The sequence below is a fragment of the Fusarium venenatum genome, assembly GCF_020744135.1.
Source record: "Fusarium venenatum strain MPI-CAGE-CH-0201 chromosome Unknown EDB82scaffold_3, whole genome shotgun sequence".
Lineage (NCBI taxonomy): Eukaryota > Fungi > Ascomycota > Sordariomycetes > Hypocreales > Nectriaceae > Fusarium > Fusarium venenatum.
Genome location: NW_027072131.1, coordinates 1,502,700 through 1,527,136, shown reverse-complemented (window position 1 = coordinate 1,527,136; position 24,437 = coordinate 1,502,700). Strand labels below are relative to the sequence as shown.

At 48.4% G+C, this 24,437-nt stretch overlaps 6 protein-coding genes across 6 annotated transcripts; 3 read left to right on the top strand and 3 right to left on the bottom strand.

Annotated features, from left to right (window-relative positions):
- Positions 1-897: 897 nt before the first annotated feature.
- EDB82DRAFT_214532 (uncharacterized protein) lies at positions 898-3,067 on the top strand. Its single transcript, XM_025726716.2, has 3 exons — positions 898-1,793; positions 1,842-1,979; positions 2,030-3,067. Exons 1-3 carry the CDS (start codon positions 1,180-1,182, stop codon positions 2,763-2,765), a joined length of 1,488 nt encoding a protein of 495 aa, XP_025581255.1. The 5' UTR covers positions 898-1,179; the 3' UTR covers positions 2,766-3,067.
- Positions 3,068-5,126: 2,059 nt separating this feature from the next.
- Positions 5,127-6,752, top strand: EDB82DRAFT_214212 (Rox3 mediator complex subunit-domain-containing protein). Its single transcript, XM_025726715.2, has 3 exons — positions 5,127-5,561; positions 5,717-6,363; positions 6,420-6,752. The coding sequence occupies exons 1-3, from the start codon at positions 5,252-5,254 to the stop codon at positions 6,492-6,494; spliced, it is 1,032 nt and encodes a 343-aa protein (XP_025581254.2). The 5' UTR covers positions 5,127-5,251; the 3' UTR covers positions 6,495-6,752.
- Positions 6,753-7,170: 418 nt separating this feature from the next.
- EDB82DRAFT_214219 (fungal-specific transcription factor domain-containing protein) lies at positions 7,171-10,691 on the bottom strand. The gene is made up of 6 exons (XM_025726714.2): positions 10,059-10,691; positions 9,866-9,993; positions 9,748-9,812; positions 9,322-9,693; positions 8,034-9,270; positions 7,171-7,981 (listed from the first exon to the last, which is right to left on the bottom strand). Exons 1-6 carry the CDS (start codon positions 10,242-10,244, stop codon positions 7,282-7,284), a joined length of 2,688 nt encoding a protein of 895 aa, XP_025581253.1. The 5' UTR covers positions 10,245-10,691; the 3' UTR covers positions 7,171-7,281.
- A 3,014-nt stretch (positions 10,692-13,705) lies between these two features.
- EDB82DRAFT_214134 (uncharacterized protein) lies at positions 13,706-16,375 on the bottom strand. Its single transcript, XM_025726713.2, has 2 exons — positions 15,007-16,375; positions 13,706-14,930 (listed from the first exon to the last, which is right to left on the bottom strand). The coding sequence occupies exons 1-2, from the start codon at positions 16,055-16,057 to the stop codon at positions 13,786-13,788; spliced, it is 2,196 nt and encodes a 731-aa protein (XP_025581252.1). The 5' UTR covers positions 16,058-16,375; the 3' UTR covers positions 13,706-13,785.
- Positions 16,376-19,771: 3,396 nt separating this feature from the next.
- On the bottom strand, positions 19,772-20,732 carry EDB82DRAFT_503960 (uncharacterized protein). The gene is made up of 2 exons (XM_065608716.1): positions 20,293-20,732; positions 19,772-20,240 (listed from the first exon to the last, which is right to left on the bottom strand). Exons 1-2 carry the CDS (start codon positions 20,719-20,721, stop codon positions 20,109-20,111), a joined length of 561 nt encoding a protein of 186 aa, XP_065463808.1. The 5' UTR covers positions 20,722-20,732; the 3' UTR covers positions 19,772-20,108.
- A 926-nt stretch (positions 20,733-21,658) lies between these two features.
- Positions 21,659-24,437, top strand: EDB82DRAFT_576585 (uncharacterized protein). The gene is made up of 2 exons (XM_025726710.2): positions 21,659-22,440; positions 22,495-24,437. The coding sequence occupies exons 1-2, from the start codon at positions 21,898-21,900 to the stop codon at positions 24,286-24,288; spliced, it is 2,337 nt and encodes a 778-aa protein (XP_025581250.1). The 5' UTR covers positions 21,659-21,897; the 3' UTR covers positions 24,289-24,437.

Here is a 24,437-nt window from a genome sequence, read left to right as displayed (position 1 = left end):
TGATCTGACTATTGTATTTGTGCCGAGCCTCGCTCATAATGGCGGACTGGCACTCTGGATCTATTATGACCCGTACGTTTGGCTTATTATACAGCAGACATGCTTCTGCCCCATAGATATCTGCTGGCGGAGGAGGTCAACCAGACTGCGTGGTGCCGTCATCTATAACTTTCCGATGTTAGCAGCACCAAGTGATGATTCTGAAGGCATGAGTTTGTTTCCGGCACAGCTTGCGATTCACTACACATACATATGGCAAACCCTGTTCGCTCTTCGCCAACATACATGAGAAGATTGATGGATGAATCCACATAAATGGCTATTTGTTCTTTAGGCCATACTCACGTATAATTACACACATACGCAAAACTACAAGAGAATGGGCAAAGGACCTCCGATATGGGATCCTTCTTACAGTACCAACGAGCATAGACGCACAACGCTTCGCTCAGTTGTACGCCAGGTACCAGACTAGATATTCCCCCACCACTTGTTAGTCGTTGCAGTTTCCACTCTTTATACAGGCCCCAGGGTACGTTCTGCATGTAGCACCTTTTTTATTTTGTTTTTCTACACCTTACATGACAGGGAGATGCCTCCAAATTTGACCTTGCTCACACCCCTGGGCAAGGACATGGTCAGCCATGGCCTTTCGTCGACCCAACCCCACCATGAGGCGTGTCCTGGCTTGTCGTCTTGGACTCATATATCCTTCCCAAGCCCGACTTCAGAGTGAATTATGACTCGGATATCATTCCTTCTATCCTAAGTTACATCAACTTGTTCGTCTCTCGAGCTGCATTTTATGTGCTTGTCCCTTCTTTTCATCATCTAATCCATTCGTTTCAAAGTCTTTTTACGAACCATTCCTACCATCTCAAACGAGTCTCTGCATGCTTGTTTCTTGAGGGACCAGGCCTCACTCACGTTCCTTTTCGTTTAATTTCCTAAGATTATACTCTGCTACCCGCTCCTTATTGCGCCTGCTCTTTACTCCGTTACTTATCTCGGGAACGGTTTCAAGCTTTCTGCAACATACCGACCCGTCCGTGAAAGCAGGGCAGAAATATCGAAACTACACTGTGCTGGTTGTACCTGCTCAGCTTACACTGTTTGGTCTCACTACCGCTCTTCCCTATTTAAATCTGTCTACTGCTATTCGATTTGCACCTAGTCCAAATGCTTGTTACAAGGCAATACGACACGGAACATAGCCGTTGGCCATTCAGCAGATACGACCCATCTCGTAACACGTCCAGCCCTCGCATGTCGAACTCTTACGATGTCAATGTCGACCTGCCGGCACATTCGAGCTGGCAAGGACATAACTCTGGTCCTTCCCATGCAAGTGGCGGATATTCTCAACCGTACACTTCACGAAGTGAAGCCTCGCAGCTTTCCCATGTGCGTCAGCCGGCAGAAGACAAAGACAATTCTCTGGGAATCCACATGAGATCTGGAACAGCACAGATATACTCGTCACATTTCCAAGCGGCAGACCACAGTGGGAAGCAACCGGTACTCCAGCATGATAGCTATGGGATGAAACCCATTATTTCAGCAACGGAGGAATCCGGTAACGCCTCACAAGCCGCAACGGTCGTCAACTTTGCACCTCTGGGTCGCTCAGCATCCGAGCTTTCCACCTCTCAGCCGAACCAAGGGGGAAGAGTCAACTCACCACCGGACGAAGAAGACGACCTTGACGAAGATGATGTGCTTGACGGCGACGAAAACTCCTCTCAAACCCCCGCAGAGCGGGCAGCTGCTCGACGCAAGATGAAGCGATTCAGGTCAGTAATCTTTTGTTCAAGTCTCGAAATACGTGCTTACCATACCAGACTCACCCATCAACAAACCCGATTCCTCATGAGCGAGTTTGCCAAACAGCCTCACCCCGATGCCGCACATCGCGAGCGATTATCGAGGGAAATCCCTGGACTAAGCTCACGCCAGGTTCAGGTGTGGTTCCAGAACCGGTACTTAACCCTTATGTATAATTATATGGGCATAGCTAATCATGATTTAGACGTGCCAAGATCAAGCGCCTCAATGTCGACGACCGCGATCGTATGATCAAGATGAGAGCAGTTCCCGATGGCTTTGATAATGTCCAGGCACTTCATTCTCCTTATGGCGCAGTTCATGGTATGAGTTCCTCTATGCCATCACCGGGACAATTCAATACCCAGTCGTACGCCCAACATATGATGAGACCTATAATCGTCGACGCCCGAAGGAATGATACACACGAGCATTCTTCACCGACCGGCCTGACTCCAGGGTTCGGTGGGATGGCATACAGCCCTGCAGGTAGCATGGCCAGCTCGAGCTTGGCATCACCACTTTCCCCGGCCCCAAATGACCGATACCAGTACGGCGGTCATTTCTCTGCTTCTCTCGCGGGTAGCCCGAGAACTTCACACCCATTCGGACAACAGCACGGGCTCGGCACGCCTATTGAGATCCATCGTTCAAGTCCTCACCCCATTCCACCGCCGTTGCTTCGGGAGTCTTTCTCTCGAGCCAGGTCAGAGTCCTCGCAGTCACCACTACGATCAAACATGGCATGGAAAGGGGATGTTGTTGAATACATGTACCGAGGGGCGAGCAGCACGAGCCCAAGTCTCTCTGACCGACAACCGCCCTTGTATCAGCCAACGCCTATAAGTCACCCTTCTGGCGGCGTTAGTGGCTATGGCACCACCTCCATTTCCAACAACAGGACACCTCCAGGAATCCAAGCATCAAGGACAGGCATTTGAAGGCGTTTGGAGCTTTGAGTTACCAACATAAGTGCACAGTCGCTTGAGGTATTGAACTTTACTCGATGCACGTTATTGCGCTAGTACGTGTTGATATACGACGCTTCTCATTGCTCTTGTAAGACACCGAAAAAAGTGTTGGTAATTGCATTATTGGGTTGTTCCTCTACTCTACTTCTTCGAAGTATCTTGCTACTGCCCTGTCTGTCGGGTTGCTTGCCTTTCTTCTTAATCTTTTTGTTTTGCTTTGTTTTGCTTTGTTTTGCTTACATCGTCACGTTTCGCTGGGCGCGTCGAGGAGTGTTGAGCTGGGTATTTTGATAATGATCACGACCCTTTCTTTTGTCGGTTATGGGGTGAGGCAATCGCCATGATGATGAGTATCTAAAGCTGGCATTTAGTGGGAAAAGAACATAAAGGGGGTTTACTGGAGGTTAATAGGCGCATGTGTTTTTACCACTGGGTTTGGTTTTGGGATAGACTGGCTCTATTCTTTCCTTCTCAGTGTGCCTTCTTGGAACGAGGTATTAGGATACCAGAAATAGCCTGTTAGGTCGGGATTGGCCCTGGCGGCAGCCTGTATCACGGTAGTTCTGACGATGAAATGCAAAAACCAAAATATTTCGAATCGAACAACAGTAAAGAAGTGACGACGGTGGTGGTGGCGTCTCGTATATCCTGTCGTGTTGCATGCTGGTCTCATCTGGTTGTGTTTGTACTTTGTGATGACTCTTTGTTGATTTATTCACATTTGATGCTGAAGATTTTGGAGAAATGGACTGGTTTGAAGTATAACCTACAACAACCAATTATTAGCTATTGGTCCAAAGATTCGGATCAGAGTTGATGTAAGGGTTACATGCAAGCTCTTTGTAGTCAGACAAGCCAGTTTTCCTTACGGCAGCCAAGTGGTTATCAGTGATGGGAAATCAGGCTGAAAACAACAAGCAAGGCTGCTAGGTTTACCAGATGTTGGGTGTCATCACAGTACAATGTTGCCGAGAGCATGAACCCGATGAATATCTAAAAGACTTACCATAGACAATTATTTTTTAGAGTAAGGCAATGACATGCAAGAGGTTCACATCACGGTACAAAGCCCAAAAGGGCTAAAGTCCTTTCGGTTTTCTTTCTGTCCTTTTGATCCAGGACAAAGGATTTAAAAAGGTCAAGACATGTCACTTGCATCAGGTCATCATCGCATCATGGTAGCCGCACGAGGGGCCCTCGTGATGATGGTTTTAGGCAAGGTTACTAAAGTGTGCTCTTGACCACGAATCCCGAATTGTTACAGTCGCGTAGGGTCGAGCAGCTGACAGTAGTTGAGGGATAGCAGTGGTCGTGTTTGTATGGAAAAAAAAGAGGAAATTTTCGGCGAGTGGTTTGCCAACTTAACTGACGAAAAAAGAAAGGTCATGTGACTAACTAGCATGAGCGGGCCTAACTCCACCCTGCTGGAGTGAGCTGCTAGGCGATGGACCTGGGGACCTCCATACAAAGACGCGTCGATGAGACTGTCACGAATTGCCATACAGAAACAAAGAAGGTTGATTATATTCGATATCAGAGATCAACTTCTTTGAGTGAGTTGACGTACACGAGGCGATACGCCTTAAATCCGGAATATTTTAGCACAGCGAAGTAATTAAGATAACTTGATCCAATGGTGCCGCGCATTGGAATATGGGGCTGACACCTCACTGTAACTGACTGTGACAGCGAAGAACTGGCCGTGCTGGTTAATAAATGCAGGAGACGTTCATCCCAGGATTCTTTGTTCTTGGGGGCGGCCAGCCACTCAAATTAACGGACCATGTTCCCGAAAAGTCGTTTGTGAGCCGAAGGCCACTGAAAGCGCTGGAAATAGCGGCTTGCCCGTGCTGGCAGGTTCCTGTCTGCGAACTGCTGATTGGTTTCACGGGACGTCCCATTTGAAATTGCCTCGCCTTTCAGGCTCAAACTCTGGCGTGAGCACGAGTCTAGTACTATTGAGGTTAGGGCCCTAGGCCTTGCCTTATCTTGTACAAGTACTTTTGAGTTCGAGTCGCACCTATTGTCGCAGAAAGGTGACTTCAGGCGTGTTAACCTTGGCACTGATTATTTAGCAAGATACGTACCGCGTTTCTGCCTCTCCCTCATTCCAAACCCAATACACTCCAGTACACTCAACTCCACACCTTTCGCCCCCGATTCAACCTCTGACAACCAAACCAACCATCGCCTTATTCGACGTTAACCCTCGCTCTACAACAGCGACATTCGCCCATTTCCCTTCGGATCCGTCGATTCTAGATACACCGATTCCCAAGCAACACCGCAGCGAACATATAGTCCGTCTGCGCCGCAATCGCCTTTCTCACCGAGTCCCGAGAAAACCCAGTGCCAGTGCATGACGTTTGATTGAAGAGAGCAGCGGAGCGCAGCGACTTTCGGTCGTCGACCGGCGCGACTCTCGCCCACAACCCTCCCTCGCGGAGTCGTCCACGATGTCGTTCCATCCTCAGACTCCCCAGAGCCCATCGCAATTCTCCTCCGGGACCTCGGAGCCCGTGCTGAGCGTGGCAACCTCCATGACCACCACGACCACGCCAACAACTCTGCCGACTCCTGCCCACAGCGTCACCGGAAGCGCACATCACGACCTTGCCATGGCTGACGATTCACCTCACAAGCGGAAGCGCTCCATGGACGACAGCGGTGACCGCGATCAGAAGAAGTTCCATGTCGAGGAAAGCAAACTGGGGATTGAGGACCTGCATCTTGATGTGGGGAAGAAGTACCTGCTTTGCCAAACTCGTAAGACTCCCTTCACAGCCCTTTTCCCGCTCCCCGCAGCGCCCGGATTCTGGTTCTGATCGAGAGCCTTCAATTTTTTCCATTTTGCGGGCATTATATCATATCATCATGTGATTCCCGCCAGAGAATTCTTTGTTAACATCAATCGTTTCTAGCCCACCCCGAAACTTTGCCGCGCGTCTCAGAAGACTTATATGATCTGTTCAACCTGAATGAACTCGCTGCCGAAGTAGCTCGAGAGAAACCCAATGGAGAAAAGAACGCACTACGTTCATCCTATACTGGCCATATGAAGCGCTTAGGTATTGCTGGTCACTGGAAAGTGCAAAGGACAGACAAGGACTCCAACGAGAAACCCGACTTCTTTGACATCCTTCACATGCCTGACGAAGACTGGGACAACACGATTGTCAAAGGCCAAAACATCAAACATGGATTATCACAAGCAAGCCTATCTGCTCTTGGACGGTCGGTCACTATGGCCAAGGGTCCTCTGGGCAAGAAAGACTGGGACACATCGGTGCTAGGACTTCAGTCACCCGGCGGAGACTCGAAGCTACCATCATCAGCCAGGCCTACCGCTCCCAACACTCCCCTCAACATCCCTGGCGCAGTAGGACGTCTAAAGGCTCAAGGGTCCTCGTCAAACGATCCGAACCGACCAAAGCGTAACGTCAAGAAGAGAACATATGGCGACAGCAGCTTCGAGGGTTATGGCGAAGGCTACCCTGATGACGATACAGCCATGGAAGGAGGTTACTCAACAGGAGAGGGAGAGGGCGGCCAGAAGCGACGCAAAAAGGTAAACAAGCCCCAGCTACCTGTCTCGAGGTCTCCAGAACTGACTCAATTTCATAGAACCCGGGCAATGCCTCACCGTACCCAAGCGCGATGCGCCAACAAAGCTACGGCCCCGGTATGGTGGGCGCATGAGGCACTCTGTTGATGCATCTCACTTGTGCCCCGACCAGCCATCGCACACTCTTTTCCAATAAGCTCCTCCCGGATCACCCAATGAATTAAACCTCACCGAAAGGGGGTTTGCGGTTTCCTGTTGAGAGAGAGCGACACCACAACACATTGATGCCACTTCTCTAGTCGCGTCCAAGTTTCACAAACGACTTTTTTCCACCAACTCTTCTCACGTCTTCTTGTATACACGGCATGCTACGATTCCGCCAGAGACAACACTCCTGAAATGGAGACAGACGCAAACCCAAAAACATGCGGTCGTCCGTCCTAGGATTCGTAGCGGCAAACAAAAAATCACTGTGCAATTTGCTTTGATAGCCCAGCGGGCTTTATCTAATTTTGGTCTTTTTACTTTCTTGCATTCTGATGGGGCGGACACACCCAACTTTGCCGCCCCAACGAGCACGGCGTTCGGGCAAAGGAGAGAGGGAGGTTTATGGTAACGACCGGCCGGTATGTTAATGCGGTCACGAAGGGGAGGTAGCAAGGTAGGTAGTATGGGCATCCAGGGGGGTTCAGAAATCATGGTTTAGTCGACAGCGATTTTCTGATATAAAACTATACGCTAAAATGCTCAAAACCAATAAAATCTAAATATCTGAAAAAGAACCACGCTTGTTTTTTCTTCTCTGCGAATCCTGTATATCGTAGCGCATGTCTCATTACTTCCGCACACCTTTCTGTACATCCCCAAGTATGAGTATCGAACAAATTAACTAACATACAGTAAAACTCGACAAGAGTCACATTACGCTTGATCACCACCAAAGTTACCATTTTCCACTGTCGGATATGCACCAGTAGTCATCTCAGCCCAGCTCCAGTCCAGCGTCATAGGTAGAGAGAAGAGGTCTTGTGGAAGGAGTGGTTGTTGAAACGCCGACACTGGCATCCCCGGAGAGTTCATACTTCCTTCGCCGTAACTCATTGCCGAATCAAAATCACCATTCTGATGAGGTTGCGGTACAGGAAACTCTTGCGGCCAGCCAGCAGACATTGCTGATGGGGAAAGGTCATTCATCGGTGTATTTATGGAGAACGATGCCATAGAGTCTCCGTTTGAGGGTGGCGACAGCTGTGCTTGCGAAGATCTCCTCGCAGTGGAAGACACAGAAGCAGATCGCACCGATTCTTTGGCAGCGTTTTGCCGGGAGGCGGGCGCACCAGCAGATGGTTTGTTTGTTGAGTCCTGGTTCTTGCGCTTGCGTCGAGAAGATTGCTCCTTTTCAGCCTTGTCGATAACGGCCTTGGCTATGCGCTCGAATTCGGCGCAAATACCGAGCATTCGGTGGACACCTCCTTGTTCGGCCTCCTGTCCGAGCATAGAGAGGAAGGTGACGACGATGTTCATGAGTCGGGTATCCGACTTTGCCCTGGGATCGAGAGGGTTTTGGAGAATGTTTCCAAACAAAGTCACCAGTGCGGAGACAGGGAAGTAAAGAATCATCCTAAAGATGCATGTTAGTAGACTGTTTTCGTAAACTAAACTCGAGAACTTACCAGACACAAGCGAAATCACCCTGAGGCACATACTTCAGCAGAGAGACAGATGCTCGTGCTGCAGCTGTGCAGAGTGCGGCCGACGAAAAGACACGCGGGTTTAGAGGTCGAGCATTCAGGCCCTGGATAGCATAGTTGGCCAATCGACTGGTCCAGTAGCCGTGGTGGACCGACATGCGATGAATGGTCGTAAGGCAGTTGTAGTATGTAAGGTGCAGCATGACAACGTGTAGAATCAGGGGCGTGTGCGAGGCGTTGATGTCGTGTTCAGGGCGATAATCGATGGGGATACTGTCCTTCCACTCCTCCAGCTTTTGATCCAACTCACCGATAGTATTGAGTAGTTCACCGTCGGATTGTTTAGTGGCTTGAACAGAGTACAATCTCTTGTAAACCTCGCTCTCGATGGTGGCGAACTCACACATGACTCGGAAAAGGTTCATCTTGCCCTTGCCATCAGCCAGTGGAATATTACCAATATTGTCCACTGGATCGGCGTCTGGAAGTTCAACATTCATGTCATCATCGTCCTGGGCGGGCGGACGACCGGCTCGGAGACAAAGGTCTTTGTCGAGCATGTAAGCGATCCAGAAGACCCTCTTACGTTGCTCGATCTCGATAGGGTTGAGGTTGAAACCAGTACCGCGTTTATGAAGACCAATGCTCTGTGCTAGACGCATCGCCGCTGAAACCAGTAAGAATGTAGGCTGCGGGTTGGGTGTTCCTTGCAAGAACAGAGCCATGCCAAGAAGAGCCTGGACGCTCAGCAAATCAGTGTTGCGCATAGTCAACTCTGGGAAAACACCAATGGCGTTCTTGAGGTAGCCCCAGGCCTTCTCGTCCTCATCCTGCGGTACGAGATTGCTCATAACACGTAGACGATGGGCGATAGCGAGCGCACAATTGAGACTTGCCCACCACCCAGATCCCTGGTACGGCTCTGACGAGTACTGCATCTGTACCAAATGCATAAAGGTTGGCTGATGAAACAGAGGAAAGATGCAGTTGAAGTTGTCGAAGTAATCCTGAAGTAGAGACAGGGCTTCAGTCTTGGGAGGCAAAGGGCGGAAGATAGGGCGCTGGAATAGATCGCCAAAGACCTCAGGCTTCCAGTTGGTCCACTTGTGGTCGTCGACAGAAATGTCCGATATAGTCCGTTGGAAAGAGTCGTCGCCAGTCTTTGAGTTTACCCACGAGACTCCCTTGGGCGAGAAAATAGAGAATCCAGAAGATGAGCCTGTTGCGGGTTAGTGAGTAGCACTTGATATGGTGCGAATTGGTGACTTACCGATGTATCTAGTCTCTCCGTAGTTGTTAGTCACTAGAGAGCACATCATCTCTGATAGAGCCTCTACCTCCTCTGGCTCTTCTGGTTTCGCCTCTTCTCCGTTCGCATTTGCTGCTGGAGCTGTTGGTGGAGCTGCCGAAGGAGCTGGCGTCACTGACTTGCGCTTCTCGTCCTTAGCGATGGAGTTTGGTGAAGTCAGTGAGCTCTGAGGAGTCAATGCAGCTCCGTCTATAGCAGAGGGAGCAGATGCGGAGTGAGTTGGGGAGGTTGGTCCGGATCCGACAGCCATTGACGCTTGTCTTGACTTTTGTTGCCGTTCCATCAATCTCTTCTCCAAAGCGCCCAAATCATCATCATCCTCGTCGAGGAGCCCTGCAGATGATAGGTGAGTTTTCTGCCATGATCAGGAACTATGCGACTACTTACCAGACAGCCTCAAAAGATGTTCCATTCGATTCAAACGGTTCTCAAGACCCTCGATATACTTTGCACTTGGGATTTGTAAGCAACTATCATGGCAGGCTGGCAGGCGTGGGTGACATACCCTTTAGGAGGAGCGCGCTTCTTCTCTACTTGAGTAAAGACACATTCGGTCTTGTAGTTGATGCAGTGCGTACAAGACGGCATCTTGCCGTCGCACTTGATTTTCTTCTTCCGGCACATATCGCAAGCCTGTGAAATTCCCAATCAGCACTCATAGTCCAGGAGCTTGACGTCCGCTCAAGGCTCATTCATACCCTAGCAATTCTCCTTCTCTTTGGGTCGTTGGCATCTTCAAGCATCATAGCCGAGTCGTTAAACATCTGAGCGGCTATTTCGGGGTGCAATTGTGGTATGCCATCGTAGCTACCAAAGACCTGTGGTGGTGGGTGGTTCATGATGGGAGGGGCCATGCCCGGGACCTGGAAGGCCATATGGTCCATCTTGTCCGAGGTGGCAGTCGAACAATTCGCTAATTAACGTATAGTATAGTAGAGTAGAGTAAAGTGGTGGACGATCGAGGTGCGCAAAGCGGCGCGAGCGGCGTATCGATTGTGTAGCAAGGACCCTGCGTGCGATTCGATAGCAAGAGCGATAGATGCGTCGAGCGACCAGTGCGGGTTGGAGGATGTATTGTAAATTAATTATCTATAAGCAGATCATGGGGTATTGTAAAGCGCAAGGAAAGTTTGTAGTTGTTGTATGTAGCTGTTTGTGTGGAGAGTGTTGCGGTTGCAGTCGCAGTCGAAGGAAGGTCGAGTTTGGGGTAAATCGCAGATCGGAGACGGCGGGATCGCTTAAAGTTATGATACAGTAGAGTAATAGCGGCTGACTGGCGGCCTGACAAGGTTGCAAGGGAAAACGGTTAGTTAAACGAGCCGAGGGCCAGAACAAGGAGACAAGGTCGACAAGAAACAGCGGCTAGGACCAGGGCTACTAATAACTAGGTAGCCGAAGTCGTAGCCCAGCACTAGACGGGAATGATTCTATGGCAATCACTCACTCTCTCAACTGTCAGACTCGGAGTCGGGGGATTTTCTCTCTCTTCTCTCTCTCGACGTGACGACGGAGACTGAGGTGGGGTGGCGGAGTTTGGCCTTTGGTGTGACAAGAGGCTTCTTGGCGGGTACAAGTACCGTTCGTAGGTTGTCCTGCAGGCGTGGCGTAGCGTGGGCTGTCTAACGTCCAAGGTTTAAAGAAAGTACTAATTTTTTGGGCTCTTCAAAATCAAGGAAAGTAAGGAAAAAAGGAGAGAAAGAAAAGAAGAAAAAAGTCGCGATGTTGGATCTTGGTGTTGAAAAGAGTAAAAAGAGTCAGAGACAAGACAGACAGTTGTATTAGAAATCCACACAAGGCACACGAATTGAATCAAAAGCATAAACCGGCAAGTCCACTATCCGTTTACCTTGTTCTGCTACGGAGAGGCTCCTCACGTTGGATCGGTGAGACAGAACAAGTCGCAGGGAAGCCCAGGACTTAATGCGCGGGTATTTGTTTCGAATCAGGGAAAGCACCATTAGAAAGACTATGAGTCTGATTCCCCTTAGAGGCAAGTCAACCGAACCGTAGTGGTGATTAATAACAATTTAAACGATATCAACCTACTGAATAAACCTAGTAGTTATTATCCTTTAACTTTTACTGCGTTACTAACTATCAACTAACACGGTCAATCGCATCAGTTAGCGAACAAGACGCGAGCCACTATTTACAGCATTCAACCTCTTCATCAACATATCAACATCTACTCTATGTGATACATACTACTCAAATAAACTCGAGCATCAAATCCACAAGCAATGAGGAGAAATGATCGTCAAAGGACCCCTGAGTACCGGCATCCACAACCCACTTTCATCCTTCCATATACAATATAATACAGCTATACTACGGGCAACAGTCAGAACCCGGGTGACTTGAACGTTGTTGTAAACTCCGCAATCCTTGTATCACTGACTCGATCAATCCAGGGTGAAGATACGGAGATGGAATTCTTTGTCATTCACTTTATAGTTACTCCACATGTTACAAGGTCATGGTCGTCGTTCTTCAATAGTCAGGTTAGGACTCTTGACAGCCGACTACAATCCACAAACTTACTGTATCTGTCACTAAATTAGCCCGCTCTCTAAAGCCGCAATTAGCATAGTCTAGCCACTCAAAGGCCAAGGGGTTCACAGAGCTTCCTGTTATATCCGTGGGTCCCATATTCTCAAACCCACAGTCCAGCCAAGTCCAGCCAAGTCCAGCCCCCAAAAGCCCTCAGATGTTTTCTTCTCAGGTCATCCATCCATCATCACATCGCATGAACTTTTGGCCACGTTGCGCGTCCTTGTAAGGCTAAAGCAGATCCAAGACGAAAGATGTACAACTCCAAGTTTGACCATAGACACACACGAAAAGAATAAGAAAAACCGATCCCCTGATGACGTGTCTCAGACTTAAAACACACAGACGCCGAATAAACCGTTGGAACCTCACTACTGGGAAAGCTACCCGTAGCCAATAAAAAAGAATTAAAAAAAAGTACGTAACCAACCAACCATTCTGAATTTGTTGATCAACGCCCAATGGCAGCTTCATGTTGGTACTTGGCAGCCCCCATCCCGAATACGTCGCTTCATCCGAACCTGAACAAGAGGGGGGGCTGTGCAATCCTGAGACACTTTACACATGGCCTTGTCGACCTGAGTGTAACCAAAAACCAACTTGCAGTAGTGTTGGAGAAAGTAACCTCGCCGCGGGTTCCGTAAGATCAGCTGCCGTCTCTGATTCTATCCCAGAGCCTCTTCGAAGCGTTGTTAACTTTGTCAGAATTATTAATTAATTACTCCAAATAGCATACACTATAGGAGTCTAAAGATAATAGACAACTAAACTTTGTCCAAACTCTCATCAATCTCTTGTACTATAACCTTATTCCCAGATATACTATTACATACATATGTATGAGCACAGATGGGGTCGAATACGCAATTATCATCCTGTCATAACAAAAGGGTCCATCAAATATTCAATTACCGTGTTTCCTCCCTCATCTCTAGACTTTCGCTTATTCTTATTCTTCACCAAGGCCCCTTGTACCTTGTCTCTTGTTGTTTCGGGTCCGCCTCGTATAGTGTTTGATGGTCGTGTACCCGATTGCGTGCCGAGAGCCTAATAAGACTCAAACAACTATATCAACTGATACGTCACGGAGAGATTCCTAAGGGCTAGTGTCTTGGAAAAAGAACCTTCTAGGCCTTGATGTCTTGTTCATGTTCTTGTGCAAATCGTGCTCGAGTTGCGAGATTGCTATTATATACACCAGACTTCTCGCTTGACTTGCCGTTTGCAAGTTCCATCAAAAGGGCTACTACCTTCCTAGTCCTCGGGTAGCAAAAACTTGTTCTCGGTCGGTATGAGGTACGAAGTGGTTTAGCCAGTGTAATCCTGCTCCATATCCTAGGTATGCCTGTGCATCCCAACTTTGGGTCCAAGTCCTCCACTAGCCCCTCGCCAGTTCAGGTCGTAAAATCGGAAGTTAAGAATAGAAGAGAGAAAAAAGTTCATAAATGGTTGTTAATGAGAGTCAAGAAAGAAACCGATCGTCAAGCGTCGCAGAGAGAGAGAAAAAAATGTGTTTCGGTTCAATTAGCCCAGCTTCCTCCTTTTGTGGTAACCCCCTACCCATCTTTATCCTTTTCACCTCCGGATCTAAACTCCCATATCTTCAGGTTTTTGTACTTCCGAAAAGAGATCCCCAGTGGTGTGATGACGACCACATTCGAACGCCGAACAAAATGCTTCTCGCGCCACTCATGTATATGGCCAAGATTGAAATGAAGAGAAATGCAATGACCAAAAGCAGTCATATATAGCTGGTGAGTACAGCACCAATGGCGGTACTAAATAGTACGGCGAGATGGTCGTTATGCAGTAAAAAATGGACAGAACGCTCAGGTATCAACAGATGGCAAAGCAATACGAAATAGCAAGAATCGATCATATCCGCTCCTGGAATCTTGATGGCGAGCCAAAGGATCCGTCACGAGAAGTGATAGATCCTGCCCCCGTTGAGCCTCCGAGGCCATCCCCTTCGGGTTTTGGCTTCGGAGGATCAGTAAAGGGATTTGACTCTGTGACCGGAGTGCGTGCAGGGCCTGATCGGATGACTGGCACACCACTTATAGGCCTCATCGGTGTTCCGAGGGCAAGGTGATGTGATTCTTGCTGGTTGGGATCCCATGCCATGGAACCTCTCCAGTAATCAGAGGTGCCGCTCATAACGCTTTCTCGATTCGCTCGACCGGCAGAGGAGGGAGGTCCAGTCCGAGGATCAGAGTAGCCATCACCGCCTGCTTGGAGGACAGAAGGCAGCTTCTTTCCTGAAACACGGTAGAATCCTCTCTCACTAGCAGGAGCAGGTTCGGCGGGCTGTTGTTGCTTTTTGCCTATCAATCCCGCAAGAACGGTAGTCACAGCAGTAGATGCACTGGAGCGCTCCGCCATTGATCCGCCGTCAGGGCCAGACGTGGGGCCGCCGATTGATCGCGTCGCAGACAAGTTCCCTCCGAGTATGCCGCCTTCGGGATGCTTCTTCTTGTACCTGAGGGCAAACAGGACGAAGAACGCCAAGAACGCCACACCCGTTACGCCACCCACAACACCACCAATCACCTGTTTTTGCTGAGGGGAAAGGGTACCAGTATCTGTGTCGTTGCTGGTTGACGTGTTTGTTGGTGCCGCGAGTGGACCGTCAGCTGTTGCGTCGCCAGCAACTCCTCCAGCACTTCCTTCGCTATCGTCCGCTCCCCACCAGCCTGAAGACCAGGTTTCTTCTGCAGAAATGCTCGAGTAGACCGAATCGGAATAGCTTTGTGTCGAGAGCGTAGGATTGATAGAAGAGGTAACGAATGTGGAGGACACTACGATGACAGTGGAAGAGCTACGAGCTCGTGAAGCTGTGTTTGATGTCGTCGGTATTATTGTTGTGGAAGGGTTGGATTCAGATTGGGTCACATCCGTGGTGGCTTCAGCAGTTGCTTCTGAAGTCTCTTCGGTGACCTGTGTTGTTTCCGATGTGAAGTCGGATGTGGTGGTCTCTATTTGAGTTGTTGGTTCATATGTGGTGGTAGCGCTAAGGTCATCTAAAGTACACGTTGTCAGTCATCACATGGTCATAAACTCTAACTATCTATAAATAGGAGGGGCGAATATTCGTACCGGTGGTTACGAGAGTCTCCGACCCACTAGCATCCGTAACCGTTGTGTCAACATCGGTAGTGGGCGCAGCTGGTGACGTTGTTTCTTGACTCGCTAAATCAGGGTCCGTAGACGTCACGGGGTTGGTTGGAGGGACCAGGTCGGATGGCAGGTCGGCTGTGGGAAGCACCGTTGTGTCGTTTACAGGCTCAGGGACTGAATCGGATACGGTCGCATCTGGGATTTGTGCAGACGGTAACGGATTGGTCAAACCGGGTGTTTCCACGGCGGTCGGGGCGGCAGCAGGTGGTGACGGGACATTGTAGCTCTCAGCTGCAGCTGGAGCTGAAGCTGGAGCTGGATCCGACACCGCGGCCGCCGCGGACAGCTTGGGCTCCGGGTCAGAAATGGCGGCGACGGTGATGCCCGAGGCAGAATCCACGACGACGGTAGCAGGTGGTGCAAAGTGGGTTTGGACTTCGATGGGTGAGCCGGCCGCGTCGACAACCTGGATAACCGACACAGTCTGGACAACCTGTGTGAAAAGGTCCTGCTCAGCACGAGGCTTTAGGGCATTGGGGTCGGCGTGAGCGTGAGCTTGAAAGTTTTCGGGCGTGGCAGCGCGCTGGCGGAGGTTGGCTGGCGAAATGCTTCGATGTAGACGTTGGTGAGAGTGGTGGGAATGGTGGCCGGTCTTGTGGAACTGGGAATGAGTGTGATCGGCTGGTTCGTCGATGTTTTTATCATCAACTGTTTCGAGTCGATGCAATTGAAGATGGGCTCGGTGGAGGATATTGTGAGTGATTGACTTTTCGGTTTTGGTGGAACGAGAGTGGTCGTGGCGATTTGAAGCAGAGCGAGAGTGATGATGTTGGAACGATTGCGGTTCGGACAGATCCGAGGAGGAAAAGGAAGGTGATTTTGAGCGAGACAGGGTTGATGGCGATTGATCGACATGGATATTATCCCTATCCCTATTCCTGCTGGGGGAATCCTGATCCATATCCAAAGCCATGTCCAAATCCATATCCAGGACCTGAGCGAGTGAAGGCCCGCTGGATGAGTAAGTCATTAGTTGGATCAAATCAGATTGAATGCGTCGTGGCCGCGGGCGTGGCCCGTTTGGTCGGGTTAGGGGACGTGGCAATGATGGACCGATTCTCAGTTCTCACTAGCTGTCGAGTGCTGGTGAGTGCTGTAGTTTTAGTGGACGCTGACCCTGAGGAATTGCGTAAAGGTGGACGTTGCAGTCCAGCCTAGCCAACTAACGCAGGGGACGTGCACCAGCCGGTTTCAGCAACGGGTACCCTAAAATAACAACACGAATTGAAAGAACTGAGTGGTTCTTTGTTCTTTTTTGGGGAACAGGGAGAGTCGAAATGGTCCCGATGCGGCGATCTTGTTGACTAGTGTCGGTTTTTTTGAGAGAATGTCTTTGCCAATTGTGTCGATGAGTGCAGGATAAATGAATGGGTCTAGACGTAGCCAATTCGTATTTTCCTAGCTCGCTTCTTTCTTGAGGTGTTTTTTCCAGAATAACGGAGCACGAGCAAGGGGATGGAAAGGAAACGAGTGTAAAAGTCAATTGCTGATTGCTGATTCAACAAAGCACATGATCCGTCAACCTGCAGAGAAGAGATAACCAAGTCAAAAAAGATGACACAAGTACTGATCTCACTGACTCAACGCTCACGAAACAGATAAAGGTATGAACTGTTGTGGGCGGAGATGGAGAACAAGGGACGAGGTCCTAAAAATGGTAGTTCAGAGGATATTTCGCCCCTTGCACTTTTCTTTGTTTGGTTCTCTTGGGTTCCTTGAGGTTTGTTCCGTCAATGTTAATATCGGTTGGTCGGAGAGTCCAGGAATTAATGAGCGACAGGGGGTTATCGTGAGTGATGTATTGTGCTTGTTGTAATTGCGTGGTGGTTTCCTTGCATTCGTCTTTTTGCATAGCCCAGCTCTCTTTTTCTGTTCGGTTCTTCGATTTATTTCTTCTTTTCCCTTCTTCTTCAATCCCAGGTTTCCCAATTACGATTATCGACGATAACACAAATAGGGAACGATAATTGTTGTTGTTTATTGATGTTGTCGTCGTGAAAGTCGTAATTTTGTTCGTCCAAGTTCGTTTCAAAAAAAGGAATGACAGAGGGAGAGAAGAAAGAGAAGAAGAAAAGAGAAATACTGTCGGAAACGAAAAATAGAGAGAGAATGAATAAGAAGCGAAAGAGAGAAAATAAAAACAAATAACAAATTGAAAGAGAGTATTAGAGTTGGTCTTGTCACGGACGATAGAGAAGGCAAGAAAGATCGATGGAGAGCGGACGGGGCAAAAAGAGAGACAAGACAAGAAGCAAAGACAGAGACAAAGCGGGAGGAGCCTACTAAAATGAACCCGACACAGCACAAACACAACACGAGCTTCTCTCTTTCAGTCTCTGGTGGTGACCCTTTTTCCAGAGGTCGTGCGTCCCTACTACCTACGCAGGTACCTACTGTAGGTACCTGTCTTTTACTGTATTACCTGCTGTGCATACATACCTACTACTAAAGGCATGGATCAAACTGGGGTCCTGGTTCTTCACCACCCGGAGCGTTTCCCTTCCACAACACGGCGATCATGCCTGGGTTCAACTAGACCTTGACGATGAGCGGTTATGGGATGGCCCCGAGATGGGAGATAATCTCGCTTGAGATGAGGTTCAATCAAGAAGCCAATCACCGTCAACCAGACGTACGACATAACGACATGGGGGGCCATCAGTTAAGCTCCATTAATTTCTTAGCCTGTCTCCACGGAATACGACAAGAAACATGATTCGAAGGAGTGCTAGCTTGAGGCTGCTGCTGAAATACACGTGCTATTGACCATCTCATACTCTGGTTGGTGTGATGCTAATTCTGTCTCTGACCAACAGGATTTCACCTTGGCCATATCCTCCAACTGCGGAGACTATACATCTGCTGTACGACGTGGTACTAGATGAGATTTGCTTTGTCTGTCAAAAGTCACGCTTGAACAATTGTCCCCAGCAAAAGCAATGCGCATCAGCTACAAGGAAACATGCTGCATGAGCTGTACCTTTTTCGTCCCACACATGAGCCACAACTGCACCTAAAGACCAGGGTAACGTCCTGTACCTTGCAGGTTTGTCTCCTCTTTCCGTCCTCTTTTTGCTTTTGGCTGCGAACTCAAGGGCATAGCTCAATTCGCTACCTGTCTAACAGCCGCTCAGACGGTGGCCCCCTTTCCGGTCCCTGACGCTATCCCATCCAATAGTTAAAACACACTGGTAAAACGCATGTTCCTGGCGCTTTTACCTATATGGTCTTATTTACTACTATAATAACAAGCTCCTCTTTATGTGTTGCTGTGGCCGAAAGAGAATCTCTGACTAGTGAGGAAAGCAATGGCCCATAATATCCAGTCCAAGCCAGGGGTGATCCTCTCGTATGACACCCAGTCATTTCCATTCTCATTGCTCAGAAAGTGGATGAAGCAACGCACTCGGGGGAAATTAGACTTGAGGGGTTCCTTGAGCACGCGCGTGTCACGGAAGACTTGACGAATCGGGGCTAATATGACATTTGAGATTCGATTCAAAGCTTGGCACTGACTGTGCTCTTTTTCTCTGGTCAATTGTTGTTGTTTTGTTGACAATAATTGCCCTAATTATAGAGGTCTTGACATGGGGTTTGTCGTGCTGTAAAGGAGTAAAGGAGGTAGGTAGGCGTTCCTGGCCACTGGCCTCAGCAGCTGTCAATCTTGCAAAAGTCGATAGTAGAGTTTTCGGATTGTATCATCTTTAGACTTTCAAGTTATTGATCAGCATCGATGCTTCTTTGGTGGGTTAGATAGATCGTCATGAAAAATACCCGACAATCTAACTCATGTAACGTCAAACCTGTTGAAGTGTTTAAACATGCCAGACTGTCTACTACGTAGCAAGAGCCTCTCTTTCTCTGTCTCTCCTTTTCTGCTTGCATGTCACTGGAACCAGGACTGGAATTGCATCCAGCTAATCATGATCCAATTTCCAAGACGACCCAGGTCTTAAGAGGAAGTATGCCAAAAATAACACACAGACCGATGAGCCTAGGCCATGACATCCATGTTATGGGTACCGTACAAAAGTACTGCCCTGGTCTGTGACGACCTGAGCGCCCTGCGACAGCGGGTCACTGCTTAATGCTTGTCCTCTTCGTTTAAAAGTCTTTGTCGTCTGTATATCTGGAGCACTATAGAAGCTTCGGCCTACGGTTCGGCGGGTCCTGGTGCTTATTATCTCGTATATACGGATAAAAACTGACCTCTGCTACCGCTACTATTCAAACACTTGGCAAACTATTGTTTCGTAGTCGGTTTGCTATAAATTCACCCATGTTTTGTGCGGTTGAACGGGTGAGCGGGTGCGCTCGAAATGGGGTCTGGGCAGATACAGCTGACGACCATGCGCTCCCACATACCGTTTCATGGTTTGTGGGATACCATAAGAGTCTGTATGGGAACGTGGTTTTTAGGGCTCATGTTTTCAGATGTTTGTGTCGTCAAGAAACTCTACAATAATATAGCTTTTATCAGATGGCATCTGGGACAACAGCCAACCCTTACTCACTGTCCCTACCCTACATACATAATAGTCGATCAAGGTTTATTTCATCATCGCCCGTACGAGAGAATAGAACATGGACATATCTAAGACTGGCAGATGTGACGAATGAAAGAGCGCATAGATCTTGAGCGTCCGATGTTGCTCCTATGTATCAAGGTACAGACATAAACACCCTAAGAAGTCTTATCTAAGTAACATAAACTGGCTGACTAATTTCGTCCCTTATGCTCTTTGCAGCCGACCTTTTCTGACTCCCTCAGGCTTGCACACCCGATATCGCAATAGAAAGTACCTATCCATAGTTGTTCACGTGTGTTACAATGACCAAATGACCCATCCAGTGATATCTCATCTATTCCTCAACTCCAGATGGGAACCCATTAGGATTAGGCATCTCGTGGAAGCTTCGAACTGTGATACCTTGGCCCCTCTTCCATTGGTAGAACTGAGGTGGCTCGACAAGAACACACACCTCTTTCAATGCACGGTGTCTCTGAGCAATACGTCCCACTAGGCTGTGAAAAAAAATGTTTCATTGAACTCAATGTCATAAGCTTGCATCCAGGTAGAAGTAAAGGCAAGGCGTTCCAGACACCGATATCTTTTCCTCAATGTGCTGGCGATAATGGCCGTCACTATGTTCTATTGAATGAAGAGTCAGTAAGCTGGGCTACGCATACGTAAGGAGACATACCGGGTCGGCATTGCTTGAATTCATATTGTATTCCCTGGTCTCATGAAAGATGAGAGTCTTGAGAGCTGGAAAGTCATTGCTGATGTTGCGTAGCGACGGCATCCCATAATTTTCTTCGTCGAGAAAGGATGGATATTGATAGAGCAGGCCACTAATTTGAGTGTAGTAAAGGTGTATCCGAAGGCTCTCTAGTTTTTTGGACTTGAACACACTGCTGGAAACATCTGTATCCGGGGATCTCAGTTCATGCGAGCATTTCAGAATGAATGACTCCGCGACCTTGAATCCCACCCGAATGGTCAAATGTTGGAGTTTAAAGCCCGGTTTTTCTTGCAGGAGATCTAGAACCACGGCCTCCTGCTGCGCTGAAAGCATCAAAACGTTAAGATGCAACGACTCGAGGGAGGTCATGGTCCGCAGCGTCTGCATGATCGCTCGTGGTATCAAAACATGGCACTGGGGATAAACAGGATGTTTCAGCATATCCCATTGATCGATGTGATAACAAGGCCGCATCATGTTCTTGACTTGACGAGTGCAAGAGTTGCATGACCATCTTCCGATTCGGGGTCAAATGTCTTCAGATGACGCAGTAGCCCATGCTTACCACCGTGGACCGAGATACAGGACCATAGCAAGCGATACAGATTTGATCGAAGTGGACGGCATGTGGATGAGAGGTCTCTGATGTCCTTGTAATTGAGGAAGGATGCGATTTGCTGCACAGTCTCTATAGGGATGTTCTCGAGCGCTGCTGCTGCCATCTTTTCGAGATAAGAGAGCAGTTTGTGAAGGAGAGGAAGACTGCTTGCTAACTTTGATTCACTCCATGGCAGCTCGGCTGTGATTCACTGACAGCTGGCAAACACTGGCGGATACTAGCAGACCGGTGGCACCGACGGGCCTCACGTAGTGTTTCTTTAAAGCATTTATTAGATCAAATTTGCCTGTTATTTGAAGATTCATACTGATATGCCTCTCGTTTTCTCAGGTAGGCTTGTCCCATCTCTCTATCGGCATTAATGTCTGTTTTTACAACTGTTGTGTATATGTCCAACAACGACCTGGAATTACTGTTCGATGTTTTTCACATGATCTAATCAACTAGTTCTTCATACCTTTCATGAATTTGATGTTTTGACTAATAAACGAGTTTAGCTTGAAAAGCTCGCTGTGTTCTTTATACGCGTATAGACCTCGATTAGAAAGGTGGTACATCGTACGTAGTCAAAAGTTGGCAGTATCTATTCGGAATAGTGCACACTATATTACTCGTTTCAGATCTTCACTAATAAAGTGTTTTTGATTCTACCCAATAAAAACAGGTACAAATTGATCTAATTTGGCAATTTTTTTGTTCAACATCAACCAAACAAGGCACAGCCTCTTCAGGGACCAGGAATTACCCCACGTTTTGTTTTATCACTATCACTACTACTAATCGTTAACCTGCATCTCGTCACCCCATTCAACGTCAACTTAGCATTTGGTGGGTTTTCACGGTTTTCAACGTCTAATACTGACTTTTCCCCTCAAGTCATACGGTTAAGCTCAAAGAAGCAACCTTGTTCTCATACAATAAAGTCTCTTATTCTATCAACCATCATGGATCCCTCCTCGTCACCCCCACCGGCATACTCAGAAATGCCTCCAGTACCACCAAGAAAGCCAGTCAACTCTTCTGTTCCAGCTACATACCAATCACCACCTTCATTACCATCTTCTTCAGGGCCATATATGTCAATATCATCCTCAACCTCAGCTCCAGGGCAGTGGCTCGGGCCAGATCCACGATCTTCATCTACTCAGTCTTTGTTACCAGACACCTCTCTAGACAACCTGTCCACGCCTCATGGAGATTTTCTAGGGCGTCGAAAACTGCTCATCATTTATATTCATGGGTTTCTGGGTAATGACCAATCGTTTCGATCGTTTCCTGCTCATGTCCATGCCTTACTCGCCAACCTCCTCGCAGACTCTCATGTCATCCATTCAAAGATATATCCACGCTACAAGACTTATCGCTCTGTAGATGTTGCTCGTGATAATTTTAGCGAATGGCTTCGCCCTCACGAATCACCTACAACAGATGTCATCCTCGTCGGCCACTCCATGGGTGGTATCCTGGCTGCTGATGTTGTTCTCATGGTATGTATATATTCCACTTGCTCTATACACAAACATTGCTAAACTCAACCACAGCCCAACCCAGATCCACATGGAACTTACCCTTTGAAGCATCGAATCATCGGCCATGTATCTCTAGATTGCCCATTCATTGGTCTTCATCCAGGCATCGTTGTGTCTGGCATATCCAGTCTATTCAAACCAGCACCTACACCACCTCCAGATGATGATCAAGGGACTGCAGTTCCTGGCAGCCCTGAGACTTCAAGTCTAGCAGACCCCAGTGTCTCTTCGTTGTATCTCACAAACTCTGAGAGCTCCGGTCTAGGATCATCGACCAGTATTCCTTCAGTGGCATCCTCTTCCCGGCCTCCACGCGATCAACTTCAGAACCAGCCCTTCTTCAATCAACCTTTCTTCAACGATTCAGGCCTGCAAGAACGACCCTTTGTCCAAAGGATGTTTCATTTTGCCAACAAGTATCGTAACGAGAATCTGATACAAGCTGCTGCTAGACATATCTTCTCATACCTCGAGTTTGGCAGTTGTCTAGCTGATCCGGCAGGACTCGAGGCACGATACAGCAACATTCGTGCCCTTGAGGATGTTGACGAGTTCCAGCCAGGAGACATAAAACCAGGGTCGTCTCAGCGCATGGCGAGGGTACGCTTCGTTAACTACTACACTCTATGTACCGGCCGTCCAAAACCACCCAAAGATACCCCCAAGGTGGGTAGCCCTCGATCAGAGAATCCAACTTCTCCAGAGGCAGGTCTCAATTTATCACAAAGTTCAGCGTCTTCCTCGTCTGTCGAGCTAGACTTTTCGCCAAACAGAGTGAACACCGAGGACGCAAACCACCTGTACGCGCGCCAAGAGAGTCCTATGCCGAGTATCACTTTGGAGCACCGTGATACAATGGGCAACTCCAAAAATCATCAAACGCTACTAGATGCAGAGACCAAAACTTTGAACGCCCACGCATCAAGCACCACGATCAAAGGCAGCTCCTCTCGTGAAGATGAGTCGGTTACTTCTGGCATGAACCGACTTTCCATGCACAGCATAGACCCCACCCCCATCGACGAGGACATCACTTCCCCACCACCTCAAGATACCATTTCCCCTACACCACAAGACCAAGATCCTATCGCTTCTGTAGAGTCGAATGATGCAGAGCCACAGAAAGTAGATGCTGACCTACCTCCCCTCCCGGACCCCCCTATAGTCCCTGAGTTTCCCGATCCAAGTCTATATACCGAGAAAGACGAGCGCAAGCAAGTGGAACGTGAGGTTAAGCGTCTACGTCGTGCTTATGATAACGCCGTAAAGGACCATGCCAAAGCCATACGAGAACGCGAGAAACTCGTCGAGAAGCGTCAAAAGCGTGCGCAAAAGGAGTCTGAGAAGGCGCTCAAGGAAGCAGCTCGTCGAGAAAAAGATGCTTTAAAGGAGTCTCAGAAGAAAGAGAAGGACGCCGAGAAGGAGCAACAACGTCAAGCTTCTGAGCGAGAAAAGCAAGCTCAAAACGAACTTGATGGAGACGAAGATTACCAGCAGTTCAAAGCAAAAGAAGAGGAAAGTCAACGGGAAGCAGAAGCTGAGGCTGTGGCAGAGGCCCGTGGTCTCAAGTCAGGAAAACCAAAAAAGCTGCGCAAGTTCTGCAACTTGCCTACAAAAGGCGGCAGAGTTGAAGATCCAGCATGGGTCGATATCTACATGGCAGATGTGGACGAGGTTGGCGCACACTGTGGTCTGTTCTTCTCAGGGTCGCATTATGAGAAGTTGGTTGGGGATGTCAGTAATCGGATCGTGGGTTGGGTTCAAGATGACTTGACCAAAAGGACAATTCAGGATATGGGCATGTGAGCATCCAATATACGGCAAACACGCACAGGAGAAAGAAATTCCAATTAACACAGAGTTGGGTCTATATGATCATTTAACACATATCCTCGGATCAATCAAATAGTAACAAGTTGGTCCAAATTAGAATATTAATCATAAATTATTCCGAT